Raw genomic sequence first — 17,496 nt, forward strand, 5'->3', positions numbered from 1 at the left:
TGCGGTACAGACGTGTGAGTAATTCCCCTTCGAAGTGGAAGATTGAGAGGTCTAAGAAGGCAATGGAATCTTTGGCAGTCGTGGTGGTAAACGACAGACCTTAACAGTTGTTCATCCAATGTACAAAAGAGTTTAGAGACTATGTTTTCTTTCCAGATTATAAAGATGTCGTCTATGTATCTTCGCCAGAAACAAATGCAAGGGAAGAACGCGTTTGAGTCAGTGAGGATGACATTGGTTTCTAGTTGGTCCATGAACAATATTGCCAGATTTGGGGCAAAAATTGCACCCATTAAGGTACCTTTGATTTGTTGGTAATAGATGTTGTCAAAAAGGAAGAAATTGCGTGTAAGGCAAATTTCAAGCAGTTGTAGGATGAAAGTAGTTGGGACCGCGTGAGGACGAGGTCGTGAGTCAAGGGTCTTTTTTATTGCCAGCAGGGCGGTGGTCTGTGGTATGTTTGTATATAACGATTCAACATTCTCACCCTCGTTTGACCCATGAATGGTTGCAAATTACTTGTTCCAATGTTTCTCGTATTAATATGCAATCTAACTTTTGTTTATTTCCTAAAAACTGTAATTTATATTGTAATGTACCTAGGCTTCACACCTCGGGTGGCATTTAAAATTATTATGTACTCCTTCCATTGCTCTTCATTCACAAGAGCACCCCCTTTCCCCAATCCAAAATGGCCCCCGCACTCACGACGTTCTAGGGCCTCATTTCCTCAGTCCTATCTTTATTTTCACTAAATCTCGCCATCTTATACCACCACTGCACTCCCGTTTCTAGTCCCCATCGCTGGCAGACCCTGACTCATCTATACCCCATCGAGACTCCTTTGAGGTAAGCGCCAAATCAGTGCAGCTCCTTAGCCGTTCGGCCACCACTCCCCTCTCCTAACATGCCTTCCCCCCCACCCAGCTCTACCAAGGAATACGGACAGCCATTGCAGCTGCCGACCGAACACCTCACCAGATGGGTCCTTATCAAAATTCGGAACACGCTTGCCTTTAACCCACTGACCTGAAGACTCCATTGAGGTAAGCGCTACCTATGCACAGCTCCTTTGACCCTCCGCCACTACTCCCCTTCCTTAATGTGCCTTCTCCATTCAGCCCAATCCACGGACTGCCACTGCAGCTGCCGCCCGGATACCGCACAAGACGCGCTACTTAACCAAGCTTCATTTTAGCCGACTAGTTTGGTGAGCAGTTATTCCCCTTATGCTTGTCCCCCTACCAACACCCCTCCCCGCATCTCTTCACAGAGCCTCCACTCTCGGCTCCTAGTCCCGCCATCTTGGCGGACACTCCTTCCCATCCTTCAATTAATTACAGGAGCTGCCATCCGCCACTGGGACTTAGCCTATTCAGTTCGTTCTGCTCACTATTAGGCACCCTGCAAAGTTCATTGCACGTTCTCCCCCAAACCACCCTCTCGTGCTTTGCTCTGCATCCAACCGGCATGATCACAGCCTCGCACGCCAAACGATGCGCCGTCGTACGAACTTTCCTCCACATCCTTACTTTTGACATCAGCGATGCACTATGTACACGTCTCGCTCTACAGCAGGCACCCCACCAAGCAACCGTGGATCAGCTTGCACCGTTCAGACGGCTACCTCGACCTAGTTTACCACCACGTACACGACCAAATAGCCGCATCACTCACTCCTGGGTACTCGTCCATCATCCACTTGGTGCATGCAGCACCCTTCCTGAGCTCATAATTACAGCTCCAATTTTTGATTCTTATGCTGTCATACTAAATGATGATTTTCACACGTAATGTTGACTTGGTTTGTTTCTCCCTTATTTTTCCTCATTATTGCCCACAGGCTTTCTACTCATACCAGGAAATTGTTTTTTATTCCTCTGTCCCGATGATGATCCCAACACACTAGGAGCTAGGGATCGAAACGGCACGTCGACTTTCTATAACAGTTCCACATGGTATCCATTGTATAAATGTATTGTGGTTCCTGTTGGCTAGTGCTTACTTATGTTGACTACTGTATGGTAAGCCGCCTTGATCGCTCCAAAGCCTTGTTGCCTGTTATTATTTTTCTATCTTTTGATTTTCCCCTTCCCTCTCGGTTGAAAACTTGGTACAGGCTTGTGCCCTTGTTTTATCAGTTTTCACTACCCTAATTTATTTTGCAAAAAATCAAGATTAAATGCTCCTTTGTCCGGCTGGACACAGGAGGAACCCACATAGGTCTCATTGAAGTCTGTTGAATTAACTTACTTAATCAAGCTGATGCTAGGGACTATTGTTAACACAAATACGAATTTACCCGTGGTCCTTAGCTACCTTATCGGGTCCCCTTGTTACGCAAAACACCAGCCAGTATTTATCCAGCAACGTGTACAAACGTAGGCAGAAAAGCCACAAAATGACCTGCTCATTGTAGAGCAGTTTCCAGGAATCCTTGTGTGGGATAATAGTTATCCAGATTAGGCAAGTTCAAAATATTCAAATACTAGTTCAGAATAGTTTTAATAAAATGCAAAGAAACTAATTTCAAACCACCATAAACAATCCACAAAAGATTATGCCAGAAGTTAAGTGTACATCTGGACAGCAGTTGTAGCACAGCACGGTTAAATAAAAGCATTCCTAAACGTCCACGGACCTGAAAAATATCCCCTCTGATTGGTTTTAGTATGTGCAAAGAGCCCATGTAAAACCTCTGCTCAGGAGTGGGGAAAGGAAAATATTTTATAACCCTCACTCACTCTAGTGGCATGCTTCATAAGGCTCACCCTGGCTCCTAAAGGCCAGGGTGGCCTCAGCCTTCTTCAGAGGAGCTCCCATGTAGATTTGTTTAAAAAGCACCTTTGCTCCAGGCATTGCCTGCCTCTATAGGAGCTGGTTTGAGGAGCATGCTGGTACACAATCCACACCATGAACATATACAGCTGTGGCGGCACTACATGGATGTCCTGGTCATCTGGCATGGAGAAGATACAACCACTGAGCACTTTAATGGATGGCTTAACAAAAGAAACATTCCTGAGGTTTACTACGAAAGCTTATGAACCCATGTGTCCTTCCTGGATATTAACATCACTGATAAAGAAGGCAAGCTGAACATTACTCTATGCTCAACCCACTGTCCGCAACAGTTTGTTACACTTCGGCAGTGCCCACCCCGTGCCCTTGGGGAGAATCTTCCAGTAGGCCAATTTCTTTGTATAAGGTGGAACTGCTCTGATCTCCATGATTAGAAGCAAGAAGGTAAAAACTGAAACAGAGGTAATACCCAGACAAAATTCCACCCCCAAAAAAAGCTCATAAGCAAGCACGCAATATTCCCAGGGATGCCCTTCTGGAAACAAATAGATCAAACGATAACTCCTTGATTTTTGTAATCACTCACAGCTCTGCGTCCAACCAAAAAAAAAAAAAATATATATATAGTAAACACTGGGAAATACTCACATCCGACAAACTAGATTTCAATATACCACTGTTCTCATTTAGGAGAAACAATCATGAGACCGACTTGTTCACAGCAGCATTGGCAGAAAGACAAAACGTCAAAACACTTCGGGACCTCACCCCTGTGGCAGCTCTTGGGTGTGCCCCCTTACATCAGGGTAAAACTATCGCCCTGGACCTTCCCACCCCTTGGGAACAAAGGCTGCACATAATTGCAACAGAAATGCCATCTAGGTTATCCCTGGCCCATGTGACCTTCATTACGTAGTAATGACAGGATAAACTAAAAGTACACATCAGTGGACATAGAAGTACTGTCTGGTGCAGAAAAGCGACATGCCCGAGAAAAAAAAAAGAAAAAAAAAAAAAAAAAGAAGGACACGGAACGGACTTACGCTGTACAATTATCGAATAGCTCCGCACCTCACCAGGGATAACCAAAACTGTTGGCCAAACAACAAAGACGCGTCTAAACTTCAGAGACAAACGGCTCAATGATCTCCCATGGCACCAGCTCACCCATTAGAATCTGTACACATCCAAAGAGCACCAACAGGGATTAGAATGCAGACTGCCAATTCTGTATTTATATAGCATGTACACAAACATGAACGCCTCATCCCGGTTTCACTTATTCTTCATGTTGCATAGAAGACACTTTGGTACCAATATACGAGACATCCAGTGCCCAACATGGAGGCGCCACATACCCCCAAAAGACAACTTCTGACCGCAACCGATGAGGGCAAACCTTGTTAACCCCTTCGCTGCGGCGGGAATTCCGCCGCAGCGCTGGGGGGGTTTGGGGGCAGCGCGGTGGCGCTGTGCTCATGACAGAGCCACTCCCGTCATGAGCCACGGTTGAGCTGTGCTCATGACGGAGTGGTTCCGTCATGACTCCGCCCACTGCGCTAATCGCCCGCACAGGCGGGGAATTAGCGCCGCGTGGGCGGAGCGGCCGCGGCATGACGGAACCACTCCGTCATGAGCATGGGACCGTGGCTCATGACGGAGTGGTTCCGTCATGAGCATGGGAGGGGTTAAAACAAAATCAAGTTGGAGCATGAATGAATAAAAAAAATTGTAAATCACTTCTGCGCTCTGGGGCACCCAGCGACAACCCCCATCTTGAAATGTACACCATTGCGGGCATGAGCCCTCGACTACACTCGTTTTCCCTACAACTACATTTCCCAGCATTCCTGAGCCTACATGCCAATATACACATTCAGATTCTGGTTGTGTAAACAAGCAGCCGCATTAATCACCTGTATTTCCTTAAACTATTTATATAGAGTTTTATATAACGCTGGCAAGACCCGAGGGTATCAGAGCGCTTTGCAATTCGCAGCAATCCTGGGCCGACGCGTGCAGACACGGGTTACAGAATAAAGCAGTGAGAGTTTACACAGCTGCGGGAGCAGGGGCTTAAGTGTTACCTCTCCTCTCAGTCACAACGGAGGGCAATTTTGACAATTACTTGTAAAAACCCCTCGAGATCACCTTCTTGTGGTATGAGCGAGCCTTTTCTGGGCTAGGGTGACCAACAGTCTGTAAATTGGACCTCGCGTCAGTTGTCCGTGGGATCCCTTTTACGGACACCTTTTGTCCGTACTATTGGGCCCTTCAAGGAGCAGTGCGGCTCCCCTGCAAAAGGCCTCCGCACCCTGATGGGGCTGCCTCGCACTCCTGAGCACAAAAGCAGCCCCACCCCGCCCATTGTCATTCTGTAGGCAGATTACCACATACAGAATGACAATGGGTCAGTCTGGGCTGGTACAGCATGTGGTGGCTTCCTCCAGCCTCTGTCTATGGCAGGTCATTCTGTCACATGGAAATGCAAAAACGCCCATGCTGCTGCTACATGAGAATCCAGTTAATCAAAGGAAGGCGGTGAAAGTTCAAAGGAAAGGATTATAGTTCTTTCAGAGTTTCATCATTTTAGAACTCATATTTTCAATATTATATTCAAGGAAGCCATGGTTGCTGCTTTTTAGGTCTCGCCTACGCAGCGCGCATGCGCTGCTTAGTAAAAAGACCTTTAGTAATGGATTCAGTTTTGGCCCCAAAAATGTGCACGCGTTGTATTGCTTTCAATGGCAATGTGTGCATGTTTGGCAATTCCTTTGCGGGAGCGAGCTTTGAGACCATCTGGTTTTAATTAACATATGGTTCCTGCTCGCTCCCGCAAGGGAAAAAGGCGCAGGCGCCCACCCCCCCCTCCTCCTCCTCCTCCTCCTCCTCCTCCTCCTCCTCCTCCTCCTCCTCCTCCTCCTCCTCCTCCTCCTCTAGTTAGCGCATGCTTGTTTTTTGTACAACATGCCCGTTTGTTACTGCCAGAGTGTCCTTTCTGTGGCAGGGCTTGGAGACGTCGATGTACCGCTCTGCTGGTGAGGCGATGCACTGAATGAAGACCCACTTCGGGACACTGCGCTCCTGGCCCCTGGAGCCTGTGCTCGCATTCCTCTGCTCCCCATGCCCGCAAGGGTTATTGCACTAGCAGCACCGTGAAGTGTTTGTGGTCGTCATGTTTCCCCCACCCCCCCCGTGCGTTGCCCTGTCGTGCAGCTGCTGCTAGACCCTCTGACCCATCCTCCCTCTATCTGAGCCACGAGGATTTCCCCCCCCCCCCCGAAGAGTAGTTTAACACGGCTGTCACATTAAAAGCACTTCGGAATGACCTCCCTGTTGCCTGTCCCTCCCCTCCTCCTTTGCTATCTTTTCACAAATCACTTAGGTGGTTTGTGGCTGCTGTTTGAGGAGGCTTCAGAGGCTATTGTCATTTTTGACGGAATTACTCTCCAGGAGCTGGCCGGGAGAAAGGGATTAGGCACTGTCCATGCTGTATGTCACATCAAGATCTGAGGCACTCTGCCCTCAATCGCAGTGTCTCTGGCCTTCAGAAATCTTCATTAACAAAGGGACAAAATGTGCATAAAAAAAATTACAAAAATGAGCTCGGGTCTCCTCAGGCATGCCACTAACACGGGGTAATGGGTGTACTCTCCCCTTAATGAAAGAACTCCCCATTCGAACGAGAAAACCAAACTGAAAATGTAATTATTCCATTACATGCCAGTCTTTCCACAGATTAGTAGCTCTTGGGAAACGTTGACAGCGTGTCAAGCAAACCAGGTTTCTCTATTGTGGAAGTCAAAACAATAGCAAATAACTGCACACGCTCAGAGTGAACTATATGCAAAAGTCAGGCAAACCTCCGGCTCGGACAGTCACATGAAACTGCAAGGGAAGGCGCAGCCTCTCAGAGCGAGTTGAACTAGAGGTCACATGTCGAAACCTTTTTCCTATAAAAAAACTCATTGAAAAAAATCCTTGCCTGCAGTTAATTTTGGCGAGTTACTGCTCAAGCCTTGTGTGGACTTCGATGTGGTTTACACTGGTCAGTAGGGATTTTCATTCTCCTGTTCACTTCGTTTCTGACCCCTGTCAGCTCTCAGCAGGACATCGCCATCCGCTCTGGTACGGTCATTGCGCATTGCATCTTAGCGTTCATGAGGTGCTCTGGAGCTCTGTTGGGCACCAGCTTCTCGTTTCATCCTAAGGAATCGCTGATGAAGCACTACATTTCTTCATCCCAGCTTCAGGGCCCTCCAATTTGCAGTGCCTGGTAGCACTTTCAGTGCATGGGTTTGGAGTGCTGTGGAGTTCTCTGCATCTGTTGGACCCGGACAGCTGCTAGACCTCACCATCTTTAAATTACTTTCTTCCCCATACTCTAACTTAACTCTTCTTGTGTTTTTCTTTTGCTACCTGTCAACCTGGGTACCATGTGATAACGCAGAATGGACAGTTCTTGTTCTGAGTATGTAAAGCAGTTGCTTCTCAAATATTCCACTTCTTCAGTGTTCCGATCATGTGAGGTTTTAGTCGCAATAGCAAATCACAAGACTGACTTCGGGCCTGATTTAAATCTGGTCTTGCCGTCGCTTTTTCGGCAATCTTCCCGCCTGCCGCCTTGTCGGTCCGCCAGATTTAGATGTTGGCTGGACACTGGACGTAAGACAGTCACCTATGCCAGAATCTCTCCTAAGACGTGAAGCTGCTGTTGGATGGAGTCCTGTCATCCAGATTATGACATGCCTTTCCGTCGAGGCAACTGTGGGAGGAACCTCCAAACTAGAGTTGGCAGAATTGAAGAACAAGCATTGGCATAGCCAATAGGTCTCACCTTTGTGACCTTATAAGTGATTAGTCATGCAATAGTTGATGTTGCACCAAGGATATTGTGCTGCATAACTAAATACTTATAAGGTCCCAAAAGCGATACCTATTGGCTGTGCCAATGCTTGCTTATTTTATGCAACTAACAACCATTGACAAAGCCAATACTTGTGGCTTGTAGTAGGTGTAACGTTCCTGGTTCTAGATGTAACATTTTGTATTCTATATCTGGGTGCAATGACAGAAGCAACAAAAATACCAGTCGGGCGGCACATTATACTAAGCACAGATTTTTAGCTTAGGTGTTTTAAGCCACGCCCTTAATTACATCAAACACCCCCTTTGGAGAGACCTCCCCCCTAGATTTTTCTTCATCCCACTTAAAGCTCTGGAAACACCATGTCACAGTTGCCTCACGTCCAAGTGCTGTGCATCATGCATTACTCATGGCTTTCAGATCGCCTATGAGCAGGAGCATAGTGAACCCTCCCCCACCCCACCCCTAGCTTTAGGAACTACAGCAAGGGGGGGGAGAATTCTTGGTGGGTCTCCTCTTTGCAACACTGCAAAGGCTCACCTCATAATTAATGCGAAAAGCAGAGTAAGTGAAGGGCTGGGTGGAAGGATGAGTGGAAGGATGAGTGAAATGATAAGTGAAAGGGTGTCTGGGTGGACGGATGAGTGAAAGGATGGATGAGTGAAAGGATGGATGAGTGAAAGGATGGATGAGTGATCGGTTCAATGGGTGGGTAAATGGATGACTGAACAGGTGACTGGGTGGATGAATGAGTAAGTGAAAGGATGGCTGGATAGGTAAGTGGATGGGTGGAAGAGTGGATGAATGAGTACAGATGGATAAATAATGGAAGAGTAAAAGGGTGGATGGAGAGATGGATGAGCGAAATGATGAATAGTAATAAACGTGATGGATAGGTTTGCAAATGGTTGAATATGAACATGGATGGGCACACAGAGGGAAGGACAGACTGAATGGTGAAAGACTGAATGATGGATGAAAGTATGATTACACATTGTAAGCCCCATTATCTTAAGCAACATTTCCTATACATTGACTTTCACATTTAGGAATCATGGTCTATACAATGTGTGTGTTGTAAGGCACTCCAACACTCTGCCCTACATACTTGGGATGAGTAGCACTATAAAAAGAAATTAAATACATGAGAGAGGGTCTATGTGAAGATGAGGGGCACCATTGGAGGGTGGTGGCGAGGCCAGACTGGGCATCGGTCGGTTTTGTTACCACAAAAAGACCTGCACAATTGCATAAAGCTGCGCATACTGAAAAACCATGAAGTGCACAATTGTCTCAACCCAATATAAACTTATTTTCACTTGTTTATAAAAAGGTTTGTCTATTTACCTCTATACTCTTGCGCAACTTCCTCCGATGGGTCTGTAAAACTAACCTTTTGTCCTGACTTTTGACCCTTTGTCCTGAATTTTTACACTCGCAGTCCTGAATTTGCACCCATGCCAGTTGGTCAACCTAGGCTGGGCCCCCGGGACTACAGGAACCCTCAGCCCCTATTGCCCCAGTGCCTCAAGAAGGGGAGCCGAACAGGTTGTAAAGAGGGTTGGGACCCATGACAGTACAAGTGGTTGTCAGTAGACAAATCTGTCTACGCATTCAGTTTTTGGAAAGACTTCGCATGATTAAGGTCTTTCTGGAATGGATTATACTGGTCCTCCTCTCGTACAATGTGTTTACTCTGAAACCCTATCCAGGGTTTAAATACAGGACCACCGACTCGAGCCCCCGTGGAGGTAACAAACCACTTCCTTGGGGGAGTTGGTAATTAACAAGTATTAGCGTTTTATCTCCTTTTACCCAGAATCGAGTACATAATACAGTTTCAAAAGGCACTGCTGTATGAACAGTTATTAGTGAACTGCACTATTTTGCGCAGTAGGTTTGGTTGCCCCACCTTATACTTTCAGATTCGGGATAATGGCGCAGTGACGTTACTCACATTATGAGCGGTCACGTCATCTGAGGTGCGTGAGCATGCATATCATATGGACGCCAGAGAGTGACAGCATAGACAGAGCACGCAAATGAGGTGTGCTTGACCTGTTGATTTGGAATCAGTTCTGTTGGCATTCATTCTTATGCCATATTCAGTTGCTCTCCAGGTACTACTCAATTTGGCAAGTATCAGCACTGCCTGTGCACGCTTTACATTATAACACGTTAATTACATCGGCGATAGAAGCACAAATCCACCTTAAAGGAAGCCCAGGACTGTTGTGGCCATTAGTACAGGGCTGAAACAGGTCAGTGTTTTAGAGCACAGCACCATAGTATCCTTACTATCCCCAATATAGTTACTTACTATCCCCAATATAGTTTAAGCTTTCCCATCCACCCCGCTAATAAGGAATACCCGAGTGGATGGGGATTGATTTTAAAGCTACCCCTCCCCGACCCTTAAAAAAAAAAAATGTACGCAAGAGCTCCCTGGAATAAGGTAGAGGCCACCCTGGCCTTTAGGAGCCACAGTGACTCAAAGCATGCCACTACTAGAGTGGGTGAGGGATAGATCTATTTTTCTTTTATTTAATAATTTGTTTTTTTAACAGAGTGTAGTTAAACACCGGCTCCTTGCATGTGGTAACTACTCAGAGGGGATACTTTCCAGGTCATTAATAGTCACATAGGGAGGATGTATCCCTCCATCCTTAGGAGGAAGGTTCTCTACCCTCAAGACAGCGGAAATTCTTCTGAATTCCCAGACCTTTAGGTTTCGAAATCCTAACTACCTACATATTCACCACACCAAATTTAGGAAAGAGCCAGATGTAGGTGGGTAAAGTCTTAGATTGGGTGCAGATGGTTACAACATATCAAAAGTGATGGGTTTTCCATGATCCGTTTGGCAACTGAGCCACACAGGAGCCCTCAAGTTACATATAACTTTGGAGACCGATCACCCAGCACAAAATAAGGCCTTCATCTGGAATAGCTGATCCAGGCAACTAGTGACAACAGAAATAACTACACATTGGACTATGATGCTTTCATAGACTTATGCACCACATCCTGCAGGACCCTAGACCAGTCACAGCAAAGGTGGCCATATTCTCGCTGAATGAACTTGTAAAAAAGGTAACCAAAGTTACTAAGGCCATACCGGTGGCTTCTGGGACACCTTCTGTGGAGGGGGCAGAGTCGACTGTAGAAACAGCTGCTGGGACAACAGTAGGAGCAGCTGGTGACGCTTCCACAACTGAAACCTCTGGAGCTGCTGCATCCGCCTCCAACACTGCCTCAACTTCTGGAGTCTGCACGGCTGTGGGAGCACCGGCAGAGGTACCCACTTCAACAATGGCAGAGACTGTGGGCAATGCAGGGGTGACTGCTCCTGCCGCGGTGTTCGTAGACTCTGTGGTAGGAGCTCCTGGTTCAGAAGGAGCCACTGGAGAGATAGACGCTGGAACAACTGGTGCTAAAAGGAAAAATAGGTCATGTTCGCATTATAGACCAAGTATGTAAGATAACAAACCTCTGCGTTGTGCTTCAACACAATTTGTTTTAATTTTAATTATTTATTTTTTTTTAAAGGTGAAGGTTACACTCCTTCTCGGCCCACAAGCCATTAAGTAATTCTGTGACTTAATATAAAGCGGTTGACTAGGAGCACATCCTGCATCTACAGAAGCGACGCAAGGCGTATTTGCAGTTCTGTCTTCCTAAAGGACAAACCATTTATTTCGCAATTATCTAGCATAGGCTTACAAATCACCTCCATCTTCCAAATGACTACCTTCAAGCTGTGCATTTACTTAGGAAACTGGACCAGCAACCAATGCGCTCGGTTATTTAATAGTCTACTGAAGTGGTCATATTTGCTTCTGTTGTGCCAGATCCAAAGGGGTGAACTTTGGAATGATGCTGGTGAAACCACCACTAGACAAGCAGACCGAGAGCCTATCTGTGTACCAAAGGGATTCCACGGATTTAAAAAGCTGGATTAGGACAGAGTCATGTTAGAGTGCACATTGAGGACCACCGAAATGTTAGTGCAGTTATACAGAATTTACAGCACCAGAGTCTAAAGTTGCTGTATGTCAATCAATAGTTAAACTACTTCGGTTGTTTGATTACCCACTTAGCTTAGCCACTTAGAAGTGAGGAAAAGCAGTGTGGATTGTGACAGAATGTTACTATAGGACTCAAGTGACCATACCAGACACATTGTTCCTGTGTTACAGTGGTACACACTTACCCGTTGTCTCTCCTGATGCTGGGGTGCCTGGTGCCAGAGTGGTTGGTCCTTGTGTGACCACAGCTGCTGCAGTGGTGGCTTCTCCAGATGCAGTGGTGGCTTCTCCAGATGCAGTCGTAACCTCGCCAGCAGGAGTCGTAACCTCGCCAGCAGGAGTCGTAACCTCGCCAGCAGGAGTCGTAACCTCGCCAGCAGGAGTCGTAACCTCGCCAGCAGGAGTCGTAACCTCGCCAGCAGGAGTCGTAACCTCGCCAGCAGGAGTCGTAACCTCGCCAGCAGGAGTCGTAACCTCGCCAGCAGGAGTCGTAACCTCGCCAGCAGGAGTCGTAACCTCGCCAGCAGGAGTCGTAACTGGTTCCTCTGGAGCTGGTGTGGTTTCTACAGCCGATGTGCCACCAGTGGTGGTAGCACAGGCTGGCAGGGGGATGGCAGCCTGTAGGACTACCTGTGGTCGGAAGGTACCGGTGGATACATAGGTGTGGGTGACTGCAGTAGTACGTGAGACGAGGATGCCGCTCTCATCTCCGAAGTCCCATGAGTAGGAGAGGTCTGCTTCTTGCAGGTATTGGCTTGGGTCATGCACCTTCACATTGAAAGCAATGGCCCGGTTCTGAACAAAGCGACTGTCATCCTGGTTTAGATCCTGGATCTGAGAGATTGACACGGAGAATGGAATTTGGTCTAAAAACAAAATGTAAGCCAATTAGTGTTCTCTCCGGTCACTGTGGGAACAGAAAACAACTCTTCCCATCACCATTACAAACCAGGCACGTGTTAACAAGATACTCAGTACAGTGTATGGGTTTAGTATCTGCACATGCACTAGATACATAATTAGATGGGTGCAAACTTCAGTTTACCACACACTTACTATCTGCTGGCTGAGAAAGGGGGTCCCTAACCTACCCATGAAATAAGAGGTACAAGACAAAGTGCACAGAGCAGTCAACAAAATTGGAATGAACACACAACTGTTGCATGTACACAAATATAGTCAAAGCATTTCTGCTCATAGACAGCCATTTTGGGCATGAAATACATGCTACTACTCAGTGACATGGACTTAAGTTACAACCAGTAATCTCAGTTAAGTGTCGGCCATTTGTAGGCTCCATGACTGAACATCCTACTTCAGTAGCAGTTGCATATCAAGGGTAGCTATATTTTCTACCCCTCAGGAGACTGCTACATACTAGTGGACAAGATTGGGACATTTGCAGTTCAGGTTATTGGTGACCCACATTCCTGCAGCCACGTGAAGGTCACTCACCAATGATTGTGAATTGAGATGTGGCACGGCCAATGGGAATGAACTTCTGGCGGCCTCGGTAGTGGTAGGTGACCACCTCCATGGTGTAGGAGCCCAGGGGGACATCATCTGTGTTTATAGTCAGTTGAGAGCTGGGGCCATCCACTACTTGCCAGTACTTTCCTGCATTTGAAAACCAGAAGATTCAAATTAGACTAGCTAAGAACTTTAATTATGCACAAGAGTATGGCAATAGTGCAACCTTCCATCATGTGAGCGCCTATCCATCCTCCACACAGTGATCAAGTGAAAACCCACCACGGATCTCAGTGATGGGGCCACTCAACAGGGAATACCCTCTCCGACTCAAAAGCCAAACTTTACCACCCATCCCATTGCAGAGCTCCCTGAAAACCCAAGAACCTGAAGGACTGTTTTATGAAAGCAAGGCTTACCTAAAGTCTGCCAGACGTATACAAACTTGCTTCTTCTCTTCTGTGCATCTGCAGGAAAACGCTGTCCATCCGGAAAAACACAATCCGACCCTGCCAAGACTTCATCTGGAAAGACTGGCTCCCCAGAGAGAACACTAGTGCCTGTGAGGAGTGGGGGAAAGAAATGGTTATAGACAACACAAAAAGGACATTATACTGTCACCCTATGGCAAGGCCAGAGTTCAGACAAGCAAAAGGGGATTCAAAGCAAGTGCAACAACCTACTTCCAAGGCTGTTACATGGAAGGATTATACATATCCCAGGGAAACGCAAGGCTGTCTTATAGGAAATAACCAAACAAAACTACTAACTGCCATCCACCACCTGTGGGGTCCCAAATTGGTTCCAAGCATCAGTTAACCAACCTTTCAAGCTCCTTGCCCAAGCAGTATGGAAATGTATGGAATCAGAGACACTGCTGACATAGTATCTTTTTCGAAACCAGATTGTGATCCTAATTTGTAGCAGGCAATATTATACGGTGTCTATTGGTAACCTGTAGGAGGTGCTCAATATATTACGCCTCACTCCTTTAACTCTGGACACTGCCACCCCTACCAGGTGAAGTCAGCGACCTTCAGTTGGATATCATGCAAGGACGGCATCTTCACTCCGACCTGTTTAGCAGATAGCACCTATACCCTGAATGATACAACCAGACGAGTTCTCATCTCAAAGCGGATCTCCCGGCTGCATTGGAGACCAGACCATCAACAACTCTCAAGCCTCCAATCACCACCATTCCTGTTGGCCTATCCAGGCCGTGGTCCTGAAATACATACCTGCAACCAGCATGCAGAGAGTCTAGCCTCACTCTGCAGGTCTCCAGCAGATTGTTGCAGTGCACAGATCTGCTGAGCCTAGCTAACGGCAGCCCCTTCCTGGAAAAGTTTGAGGCTGCAATGCGGATCCAAAAATAGAAGCAACAGTGCAGATCAGCCTCTTGGGGCCAGTACTATACAATAGCAGCATGATGCTTCAACTGAAGTGGGGCAGCACTCCATGAGACGCGAAATGCACAAATATTGCATGGGAGTGTCGCAATGTACTTGTAAGACCTAATGCAGCAGAGGGGGAAAGCACAGACAGTTCTTGTGTTCCCATCCTTTCCAGTTTCCCCCTTCCAACTCCATTCAAGATCTTTTTGTTCTCAGCAATGCGGAGATTGTGAGGGAGCTCCTATCAGTGTTCAAGTGCTTAAACAGTCCCATTCATCCTATAAAAAAAAACAAATCTGTTACATTCTTTCCACTTTCAGCCTTTGTAGAGCCAAGCAGCCAGATAAGTAGTGACAGGCCAGCTCTGCGAGTACAGTCTCCCTCTCAAACTTCGCTCTACAGAGCGAACTAAAAGTCCAGAGGAACACCCAATACCAGGCAGTTCCCTCTAGAATACTTCCAATTTACTTAGGAATTTCTCTCCGGTGATGCCTAGTCCCATTATACTCATTTATACAAAGAAAGTGATGAATGGAACGCGCAAGTTAATCTCAGCCCCTAGAAATTTCTCAGCCACATCCTAATTTTGCTGGCCATGCCACCTCCGTTTGGACCCAGCCAGACGCAAATCAGCATTCACCCTGCGCCAATGAGAACAGTCCAGCCTCAGCCGTCAGACCGAGCACTCCCTGATCCACAACACAAGCAAACCCAAAACTGGTGTCACCCTTATTAGGGCTCATCTGTGGCAGACATTAAAGCATTCCTGCAGTTACATTTTTGTACATGGATTCTTTGTGCATCCACCAACTGTCTCCGATCTACAGATTGTGGGACAAGTTGTAAAAGCTTAGTCAATAGCAGACTGATCTGCACAAATTCTCGTGCCATTGGTCCACCCCGACCAATGTGGGTTCGTCGCGAGGTGTAACACCTTGCGAAACCTCTGCAGGCTGTTCCATGTTCAGGACAGAGCGAGAACGCCCTTCCCCAGGGTGGCGTGTCTGATCCTGTACCTCAAAAAAGCCTGCGACACTTACCTGTGGCCGTACTTCTTTGCCATCCTCCGTAGAATAAGCGTCGGGCCTACTCTGAAGGCATATACACAACTCCTATGTAAAGGCCTTACCTCACGGGTACGAAGAGGTAAATGCATTTCTGCTCCCTTTTTGGGGGGGGGGGGGGGGGGGGAAACGAGGGACCAGGCAGGTATGCCCCTTGTCCCCCCTCCTTTTCGCCATGGCAGTAGAACCCCTGGCAATACGGTTGCGACAGGAGGGCAAGACCTGGGGTATTCCAATAGCAGACATGGTACATTGCGTGTCGTTTTATGCTAAAGATTTCCCCATATGTCCGAGATGTCACAAGTGACCTCACCCCAATTTGGATGACACTGCAAGCCTTCGCAGAGGTCTCTGGCCTCCAAGTCAATTGGGACAAATCCACGATTTACCCACCAAGCCCTCAATTGGCCCCACAAAACATCAGTCAGAGCCCACACACTCACCTGGAGCACTGCGGCACCACCAACATACCTAGGGGTGAAGCTGTTGCATTCACCTGAAGACCTATACGAAGGAAACCAACGTAAGGAACTGGTGGGGCTCCGTGCAGCAATGGCTTCTGGAAGACTTAGCCCATCACCCCCCCCCCCCCACCCACCAGGACAGATAGCCCTCGCCAAAAAATCATGGTCCCCAGACTCCTATCATTTTACCAATCTCCCTGTGATTCCTTCGCGCCCCTTCTTTCGAGAGTTGGACACGCTGACCGCGCTGATCTGCGGAGGACGTAGACAGTAGCCCTAACCATCCTGTACTTACCCACGAATCAGGGAGGACTGGGAGCCCCATCCATCAAAGCTTACTTCTTGGCGGCTCAACTACAGTGGTTGACACTGGAAAGCAGAGAGTCACATAGGAGAAACCATCACAGGTGAAGGTCGTTTGCCCCTCCCAGCAATCAGGAGACTAATGCCAGGTCCCAAGCCACTACGTACTTGCCTCCTACAAGTATCCATAGCCCGCACGTGAATGCTGAAAATTCATCGTGTGTCCAGAGGAAAACCCCTGTACTCACCTCTACTCCCATTGGTAGGGTTCCCCCAAAAGGATAAATACTATACAAGACGTGCCCTTCAGGTGTCGACTAACCATCCGGCCACAGAGGTGGAATCCCTGTGGGAAGAGGGACAACTGAACTTTTGCCCAAATGGCTGCCTGCTACGAACTCCCACCGGGCCAGCTCCTAATGCACAGGCAACTATTAGATAGCAGTCGACCCTACTGGGATCCAAATGAAGGGGAACCTCCGACACATCCGGTGATACATGCCATTCTGCATATGGGAGCGGGTAGACATAGTTACCTGGCTCTACAAAGCAGTTGGGGGATCTGATCCTCCATCCCTTAGACTCGCTACGACAAACATGGGAAGACTAGGTGGGACGGGCAGTTCATGATAAAGAGTGGAAGAAGGCCCTAGAATATACCAAAAAGGTATCCAGGAATGCACACTTCCGGAACATTCAGTTTAATATCCTCCATAGAGCATACCTAACCCCACACCGCCTCCATCGTTTATCCCGACACATTTCACCTGCCCCCACTGTCAGACCCCTGAAGCGGACTTCAAACACATGTTTTGGGACTGCCACGCTATACAACAATACAGGGACAGAGTACACTGAACACTCGCGAGACGTCTAAAATTACAAACATAGCGTCTTGGGAAGCCTGTGCCCTCGGAATCTTCCCCCAGGCAGAGGACTGAAAAGTTAGTGCTGCTTCGCCTCCCTAGCCATTCTTAGCAAACCAAGGCATAGCCAGGCATTGGCGGGACCCCCGAAGCAGCCTGGATAAGAGCCATGAAGAAGTTGGGGGCGAAGGAAGAGGTGTTAAGAGAGGAGGGAAACTTGCAAACATCCCATATC

General features: G+C 47.5%; 1 protein-coding gene and 1 long non-coding RNA gene across 4 annotated transcripts in view; one reads left to right on the plus strand and one right to left on the minus strand.

Annotated features, from left to right (window-relative positions):
* Nucleotides 1-17,496, minus strand: part of PMEL (premelanosome protein) — a 51,024-nt gene that overhangs the window by 8,942 nt on the left and 24,586 nt on the right. Inside the window, exons 4-7 of the mRNA XM_085600274.1 lie at nt 13,587-13,727; nt 13,153-13,314; nt 11,883-12,563; nt 10,788-11,102 (exon numbers count right to left, since the gene is read on the minus strand). Coding sequence (XP_085456400.1) covers nt 10,788-11,102; nt 11,883-12,563; nt 13,153-13,314; nt 13,587-13,727 — 1,299 coding nt within the window. The remainder of the gene's footprint in view (nt 1-10,787; nt 11,103-11,882; nt 12,564-13,152; nt 13,315-13,586; nt 13,728-17,496) is intronic.
* The window catches only part of LOC146832854 (uncharacterized), a 165,819-nt gene continuing 149,071 nt past the window's right edge, over nt 749-17,496 (plus strand). For all 3 annotated transcript variants that reach the window (XR_014960459.1, XR_014960460.1, XR_014960458.1), the window contains exons 1-2: nt 749-849; nt 928-1,046. This is a non-coding gene — a long non-coding RNA (uncharacterized LOC146832854). The remainder of the gene's footprint in view (nt 850-927; nt 1,047-17,496) is intronic.

This window comes from Triturus cristatus, chromosome 4_2, assembly GCF_964204655.1.
Source record: "Triturus cristatus chromosome 4_2, aTriCri1.1, whole genome shotgun sequence".
In the NCBI taxonomy this organism is placed as follows: Eukaryota; Metazoa; Chordata; class Amphibia; order Caudata; family Salamandridae; genus Triturus; species Triturus cristatus.